The following is an 8,422-nucleotide window of genomic DNA, read 5'->3' on the forward strand; positions in this document are numbered from 1 at the left end:
CGCTACTATCTTCAGATGTTATTGATCATTGATAGAAAAATTTGCAGTGGAGGCGTGAACCATGCCAAGTGGCAACGCAGGTTGTTCAGGGTCAAGGCAGCTAATTTGGAACCTTGAGTTTATCCCAAGAAACCTGTCCTGGCCACCCATCTGCGTTGGCACCTTTAAACCGAAGCTTCTGCTGCCACAACTTGTACGAGTCCTGATCAGCCCCCGTCCACTGGGGACCAGGTCCAACCTTATACGCCTTACATCCTTCCTCTACCAGCCGCTTGCCCATGGCATCGATAATTGGGCTGTTTGGCTTTGTCTTGAACCAAGCAGCCCCAGGAAATGGAACAAAGCCGCCAGAATCATGTGTGTTTGGAGGTCGGGGCTTGGTGGCTGTGGTATCCGAAGGATCAGTGCCTGGGCATCTTTCCATTCCCTTGACATCCTTCCCAATTGAGCAAGCGCTGAAATCGGCGACTAGATTACTCTTGCCTTTTGACCCACCAGCGACTTCCACGGGGTAGATCTGATGACTTGTTAGCGAAATATTACTGTGTCTTGAGGGAACTGCTACGTACAGCAGTGAACGAAACTGTTGTATCTCTTTCACCGGGACAAGACCCAAGGTACTGGGTGTGGTATTCTCCGGTGACTCGGAGTAATTTTGCAGATGCTGTAAGGCCACATTTCATGTTTGGTGGACATGCCTGTACACCAGAAACGGCAGTGGTTTCGCCCGTTGAAACAGCATAGTTTGCTCCCAAGTTTAGGCCTCCGGCCGCGAAAATTGACGAAACTTCTCCGCTAGACGTCTTATCAGCCGAAATGTAGTGGGTTATGCTAAAGCTTAGAAAGCAAACTTACAAATCGAAGGTACCTGCAGCATTGGGCCAAGTGACACTTGTAGTTTTGGTATAAGAGTACCCCGCCGAAATACTACCTCCTGACGGGTCTGGGCCAATCTCAACTCCCGTGAACAGAGCCGGGGCAGTCCAATACGTATCATGGCCTTTGACGCAATAAAATGTATCGATGAAGCATTCCTTTCCACGAGTATGGGTGGTTGGACCACTGCAACCAGGTGAGGCTGGGGTATCAGCCTTTGTGGTTGCTGAATGTCCAAGTAGAAACACCGCCACGGCTGCAAGGCGTTTTGGCAACATATTAGAGAAAGCTTTTCTCTTGAGGGAAAGGCTGATTGGTATGGTGGAGTTGAGTAAAAGTATGTATGTCATGCGAGGGATGAAGAAAGGAAGAAGTTTTTTATTCGAGGGATTGGGCTTTTATAGTTTCTGTGAGATGCCAAAACTTGCTTGGCATGATTTTGTAATTGTCGCAGCTAGCTGATACAGTATGGCATTGTATGCAAGAATGGGGCTAATCTACCAAGGGGAACCAATCCAAAAAGATAGGATGAATTGATTGAAGAAAAGAAGAAAAGAGCGGACGCTGCCAGGACACGTCAGGGTGTCCTTGCTTACATGGGTAGGGTGAGGGGTTGAACCTCCCGATCTCGGAGTGTCGAGAATCCCCTAGTACAAATGAAGATATCACGACACAAACGGAACTAAACTATTTCGGGTGCTACCCCACTATCCTCGACAGTAATCCACGCCAAATTAACTGTCGCTCATGCATTTGACAAGATGAAGGTGAAGGTGCGTAAATAAGGTTCCGCCATCCATAACATTGTGGACTTTTTAACCCCTGGACCAAAAGAGGACAAACTTCAGTTGGCCCAGGAATTGGTTGTCATATTCCGATTGAGATGCTTGCTCAGCTGTACATCGCATTCAGAGTAATTTTTCCCAGAAACAACACGACAAAAATGGCTCAATTGAGGTGAAACTTGCAGATCTGGAATCCTGGAAGTTTGGAGAATGAACCAATTATATGTTGTAGCCGGAATACATGGTATGAGCCAAACAACGTTGCCAACAAAGCATTGAGGTGTCCAGAGCCCTGCAGCGCAGTGTGAAAACCCTCTGCTTCTTGATATCCAGCAATAAGTGCCCTTATGGGGTGTGCCTACCACTGAGGACTTGGCTCGGAAGAGTGTGACTGAACACACGTGATGCCAAAATCATGAATCGTGAACCGAACTTCAAAAATGGTGCCAAGTGGTGCTGTTTTGAGCCAAGCAAGTTATAGCAACACCATCAACCAATAGGGTTCAATCCACAAGATTTTAGTTTTACCCATATTTAGATTTACCTTCTTGCCATGTAGGCTTGCCCACTGTTTGGGACGGAAAAAGTTGTGGAGGCGCAACACCATCACACATGGTTGGACTTTCAACCCAGATCAAGATCGGTGAATACGGACGATTCGACACGCACTTCGAGCACCAGACAAAGGATCACTTCCAAGCCAATATTGACAGAAGGAAGAATTTGCTTTACATCCACTTTGGCGCCGCCAAAATGTCACAATCCTAATTTACGCTTGCTTTTCCGTGTCCACAGGATACGAAAGCATGACAGCAGAGTTCGGGGCGCGAAATTCGAGCGTGTTCTTCCACCACAAAAGGAGAGAGGCACAGAGGAGCAGATCTTGTGCTTTCTGCCATTGTAAAAATGAGATGCCCAAAAGCTTATTTACGAGACGTTTGTAGGAAAGAAATTGGGGTGTGAGCCGATTGATGATCTTTCGGACTATTCCGGGAGAGGCAATTTACATTATTATGTAACAGCGTTATGCCCACCCGCATGCTCACCCTATGCGAAGTGATCTTCTCAGGCTGATCAGCTCAGATCTGTCCAGTAAGCAAATGCAAGGCCTGACACTGAAAGGAAAAGGAAAGGGCAACAATGTCAGGAAAACAGTTGGTACAGTATGAATGTAATTTTCGGTGGGGGCTTGATATTCAGTCTGTCAAGATGCATCCCACCGCTCCTTGATCCCACTAGTCACCTCTTATCATCACAAGCAATGTTTCTGTCGAATTTTGGGGAACGTCAATTGAGGGAAACACAAAATCGTGTTTCATCGATTTGTTGAGTCTGTCTTGACCAAGTCATGATTCAGTTGAGAAATAGCTGAAGCTAGGGAAGACTAAGAAAGTTTATTTACGAGGCCTCTTGTGTGATATTGAATTTGACAGCCACAACAATCAACCACCAGTACCATTTATTTGCCAGGGCCAGAGGTGCGGTTCAGTATGGATGGATGGATGAATGATTCCCCAACCCCTCACCGAAGTTGTTAAGAATCCACCATACACTCTGTCATTCGATTGATATAAGAGAAGACACCAGCGTTCGTTCTTGGCTGTCCGTAACATCACAAATTGTCGATTTTGGTCACTCTGAGCAGGAATCGGCAGATATGGGTCTCCAAAGGCTTTCTTGGTTGGCTCTGGGCCTTCTATCGGCTCTGCATGTCGATGTCAGCTCGGCCGTTGCGTTGAAGCCCCTCGATCTTGTTCAGCATACCAGCCAGAAGGTATCTCGTGACAATGATTATTCGAAACTGGATCTCCTCAGCTCTGAGACTTTCCTCTGGGGTGGTAAGTTAAATCATTGAGTATTATGGCATGGTCCAATAGCCAATGTGTATAACAGGTTCGACTGGCAACAGCCGGTATGCCCTCGGAAATTTCACCACCTTCTATCCCGGCAAGCACGAGAACATCATCTCCTTGGAGAAGATTTTCCCCATGCTCAAGTCGACCGAATGCACACCCCACAGCTTGACCATGAATTTCGACGACGACCAGGCCTACCGCTATGGTGCTAAGGCCTGGCAATGGGTCAACGATGAGAAGAACCGAACCTTTGTTCTCGTCGCCGGCCAGGGCCACTGCAACTGGAACGAAGACCGTCTCCCATTCGTCATCACTGATGTCGAATTCGACGGTGCAAGCAACACCATCAAGGCAATTGGCCACGCCAGCGACTGGAAGAAGGTCTCTCACTCATACGAGCTCTTCGTTGGAGGTCGTCCCGCTTCGAACAAGCGCGACTACGACGACAGCTATTCATTCGATGTCAACCACAATCTGCCTCTTAGCCACGTCCAGGTCGGCGATGGTGATATCAAGCTCTCGTACGACTGCTACGGCTGCGGAATCAAGGGAGAGTTTGAATTCGCCTTCCACATTTCCACCTGGATGGGAATTCCGAAGGATGTCGAGCTTGTCCTTTCGCCCCACGGCGTTGAAGCCGTCTTCGAGCCTCGTGTTGGTATCGTCGCCAATCTCCCTGGCAAGATCAGCAAGGAATATCCTCTGGGCACCATCCCCATCGATGGAATCTCTATCGCTGGTGGCATTTTGGATCTTGGCCCCGAACTTGAGTTCGGTTGGGGATTCTCTGCTGGTCCGCTGAAGGGCAGCGCCGGAATCACGACTGGAGGTACCCTCAGCCTCTCTGATTCGGCGTCGATGACCATCGACCTGCTGGACCCTGATGTTTCTCAGAATGGATGGGAGCCGAAATTTACCCCCAAGGAGTTTACTGTCGATGCCGCTCTGAGAGGATCTGTTGAACTGGACCTGTTTGCCAAGATCCAGCTTGCGCTGGAGGCTCTCGGTAAGACTGCGTTCTCATCGACTCTCATTATGCTCGCTAACTCACTCGCTTCTAGACCATGGCTTCGATGTTGGTGTCAAGCTGCAGCCATTTGGTGGTGCAACTGTTTCGCTGGCAGCGAGTAAGTAGTAGCTCTTCTGGTTCGTTGTGAAGAAAGAAGTCACTTATTGACCGACTCTAGATTCTGGCGATGCCTGCGTCGGACAGGAAGGAAAGCACGAAGCTGTGAAGCTGCTGCCCTCTGTTGGCGCGGCGCTCATTGGAGAAGCCGCTGTCAAGGATGGGACCGAGAGTCCATTCCTGAGCGCAACGCTTGCCGTAAGTTCACCTGGGCTCGAGTCATGTGCTCGACTAACAAAACATGACCAGTCATACGTCTACACCTTGCCCACCTTCTGCACCGCCTTCAACGCTGGCCCAAGCCTTCCCACCGAATCCTTCTCTAGCGCTCCTCTCTACTCGATTCCCACCTACTCGAAACCCTCCCCTCACTACTTGACATCCGCACCCCCATCATCGTCGCGAGCAGTGACTCGCACTCACAAGGTCAATGACCGTGAATACCAGGCAGAGGGTGGAATCATGCCACCCCACGACAATCTCCCTCGCTTCTTCGGCCGATCCGGTCCAACCGACGCTGACCCAAAGAAAACAAAAAAGAGATGGTGGCGGCAAGGGTAACTGGTAAATGCATCAACCCAACCTCATCATCACGAACAAAATACCGTCAACTCGATTGCTAACGCTCTTATTCTCCTTTCAGGGGTCGTGATGGCGAAATACTTGCTATCAGAGTGCTATTATTAGACGCATTATCGGTAGTGATTGCAAGCACTCGTAGGGGTGCACACGAATAAGGATTTTGGTTATTCGTATTCGTCAATTTTCCTCAACTCATTATTCGTATTCGACTGGCTATTTTCGTGACTTTATTCGTATTCGATTCGTAATTATTCGTAATTTCCGCCAAGACTAACTTACCCATACTGTAATAGAGACCCACCGCCCATCTAACGATGCTCAACGCGTCGCGTGATTGTTTACACTGCAGATACACGACCATAATTTCGTTTTCTACGCACTTCTTTCCTATCAGTCAACTATCAGGACAAATTTCTCGCGCTACGAATGGACGAGTCCACGGAGTCACAGCGCAAACGGCCATACAGGTCTCAGCGAATCAATTACTGTGCGCTCAATGATGGCATCGACGAGGAGGCTCCACCAGAAGACCGCATTATTGAGATCCCTCCTTCGAAAAGGGCACGCAGTAGCGTTGAACCGATTACTCCTGATGACTCTGCAAGCCAATTAAGCCGGGCTCGAAGTCCACTCGTGGCGATCTGCTCCCAAAATGAACTGACTGCGGAGGCGTTGCCTGACGTGGTCAGTATCTCCAATGAATCTGGCCTTTCTCGAAGAAAGATGCAGAATCAAGCTCTCTGGGCACATTTCGACTGTTCCCCGCTACCGGGAAGGATGTGGTGGCCAAAAAGGGGAAAGGGCCCAATCAACGACCGGGAGGTGCGCTGCAAGAGATGCAATTGGAAAACGACAGATTCTACAAGGGCAACATCAACATCCAATATGATGTTCCATCTCTCTAAACATGGTATTATCCTAAGTGGCCCTGAAAACAGTTCGGAGGACGACAGAAGCAGCATAAAACAGCCGTCAGTTAGCAGCTTCTTCCAGAAGCGGACTGAGGAGCAGAGAGCAAAGGTCCTGGAGCAAAACCTGGTTCGGTGGGTGGTTATAGACGACATGGCATTTGACGCCATAGAATCGCCCCCCTTCCAACAGATCTTCCAGGACTTGGGTGTTTCACTCCCTTTCGCATCTCGCATGACAATGGCTCGTCGAATCGATCGTGATTTCGACAATTGTCGGGAGCAGTTGATTGAAGAGCTAGAGCAGACGTGCCAAACGATCTCTCTTTCGCTAGACGCTTGGACGAGCAAGAATTCAAAAGCCATGTTCGGGGTTGTTGGCCACTGGTTGACAGTGGATTTTCAGTACCGAGAGCGGGTTCTTGAATTTACGGAACTCCACGGCATTCATAGCGGAGAGAACATGGCAGAAATTCTTCAGACGCTTCTCACAGAACTTCGAATCGAACACAAGCTCCTCGCGATCACAGCAGACAATGCCACAAGCAATGAGCGCTTGCTATCGGAATTATATCTCAATCTCACCGAGAAATTTCAAGCCATGTACGGAGCCGTGAGTGCTGCAAGAGCCCTACGATTTCAAGGAGTGGATAGTTATATTCGCTGCACTGCGCATGTGCTCAATCTGATTGTCAGCGATATACTCGTCATGTTGCAAGCAGGGGACCACGCGTCGGCGAATGCAGCTTGTGATCTCATGCAGGAAAACAAAGAGATTGGCCCGCAATCACCGTTGGCTCGCCTTCGGATTATGGCGCTTTGGATTGCAAGAACCCCGCAGCGGAAGCAGCAGTGGAAGATCATCTGCCAGAGCAATGGGCTCAAGGACAAGTTCATCGAGTACGACGTGGATACACGGTGGAATTCGACACACCGAATGCTCCGAGACGCCCTGAACGCGAAGCAGCAAATCAAGAAATGGATCCACCATCAGTTAGATTTTCCACCCTTCAGTGCTGAGGATTGGGATCGTCTCCAACAAATTGAGGGCTTCTTAGCCAGGTTTGAGGAGTTCACCCTCACTGTTTCCAAGCGTCAACCGCAAATTACCTTAGCCATCCCCATTTACTATGAACTGCACGATCTGTTGCATGATGCTGCGTCTAGGGAGGGAGAATTCTCGGATCTGCACCTGGAGATTTCTGCTGCTGCTGCTGCGGGCTTGAAAAAGTTCCAAAAATACTACAACCTGATGGATGGACAAGACGCCTATTATGTCGCCCTAGTGCTTGATCCGCGATTTAAAACGCTCTTGCTAGACAGAGATCTAGGCAAGCTCACAGCACCCCAAGTTGTCACGCACATCAAAGAACTACTGCATGATCAATATCCATTGGCAGTCGACTCGTCGGCAAAGCCCTCTAAGGAGCAGCCGAGCCTGAAGAAGAGCATAGAGGCCCGTTTACTTCAGAAGCTGCAACCTAAGAAGAAACATTCATCTGACATTGACCGGTACTTTGAGGATGACGTCGTCACGATAAATGAGTCGATTTCACAGGACAAGAATTGGCTTTTATCGTGGTGGAGAGCACAGAGGAACGAATACCCACAGCTAGCTACTGCTGCACGAGACTATCTGGCCATTCCTGCATCATCAGTGTCGGTGGAGAGACTATTCAACAAGGGACGAGATTTACTGGGTGTCAGGAGAAACACCTTGAGCGCGGAGACTATGCGGCGGTTGATGTTGTTACGAGATATATATCTCTCTGAGGAATATTAATCACACGTGATTTTTACGAATAATTTACGAATAAGACACATTTTATTCGTACGGATATTATATAAGCGACGATGCTTATTCGTATTCGTAAAATTTTACGGTATTCGTACGAATATTCGTAAAGTGATTATTCGTGTGCACCCCTAAGCACTCGATCTTCAATATGATGCTTTTGCAGAAGCTTTAGAAGCACTTCAGCTAGGTTCACCGCAGAATGCTTCCCAGAAAGTGGCTCAAAACTAGGCAGCGGTAGCATCCGCAAAAATCCAAATCCGCTCCACATCCGCTCCGCAGATTGCGGATATGGATACGATTCTGACATCCAACTATCCGCGCGGATTGGATGCGGATTTAAGCCTTAAAAGTTGGATATCCGCGGATATCCAGCGGATTCGAAAACAGTACAAACATGCCAAGTCTGGTGATCTGGTTTGGCATGCACATCTTATGCGGATTTCAAGGTAATATTATGTACCACTAGTGTTACATTTTGTCGAATTAATTAC

General features: G+C 48.6%; 3 protein-coding genes across 3 annotated transcripts; 2 read left to right on the plus strand and 1 right to left on the minus strand.

The window, feature by feature from the left end:
* Window positions 1-100: 100 nt before the first annotated feature.
* Window positions 101-424, minus strand: N7532_007224 (uncharacterized protein; the record flags this gene model as incomplete). Its single annotated transcript, XM_056619717.1, has 1 exon — window positions 101-424. The coding sequence occupies one exon, from the start codon at window positions 422-424 to the stop codon at window positions 101-103; it is 324 nt and encodes a 107-aa protein (XP_056473083.1).
* A 2,894-nt stretch (window positions 425-3,318) lies between these two features.
* Window positions 3,319-5,204, plus strand: N7532_007225 (uncharacterized protein; the record flags this gene model as incomplete). Its single annotated transcript, XM_056619718.1, has 5 exons — window positions 3,319-3,499; window positions 3,555-4,523; window positions 4,579-4,644; window positions 4,705-4,841; window positions 4,893-5,204. The coding sequence occupies 5 exons, from the start codon at window positions 3,319-3,321 to the stop codon at window positions 5,202-5,204; spliced, it is 1,665 nt and encodes a 554-aa protein (XP_056473084.1).
* Window positions 5,205-5,651: 447 nt separating this feature from the next.
* Window positions 5,652-7,916, plus strand: N7532_007226 (uncharacterized protein; the record flags this gene model as incomplete). Its single annotated transcript, XM_056619719.1, has 1 exon — window positions 5,652-7,916. The coding sequence occupies one exon, from the start codon at window positions 5,652-5,654 to the stop codon at window positions 7,914-7,916; it is 2,265 nt and encodes a 754-aa protein (XP_056473085.1).
* Between the last annotated feature and the right edge of the window lie 506 nt (window positions 7,917-8,422).

The sequence above is a fragment of the Penicillium argentinense genome, assembly GCF_028826775.1.
Source record: "Penicillium argentinense strain IBT 30761 chromosome Unknown utg000006l_segment0_segment0, whole genome shotgun sequence".
In the NCBI taxonomy this organism is placed as follows: domain Eukaryota; kingdom Fungi; phylum Ascomycota; class Eurotiomycetes; order Eurotiales; family Aspergillaceae; genus Penicillium; species Penicillium argentinense.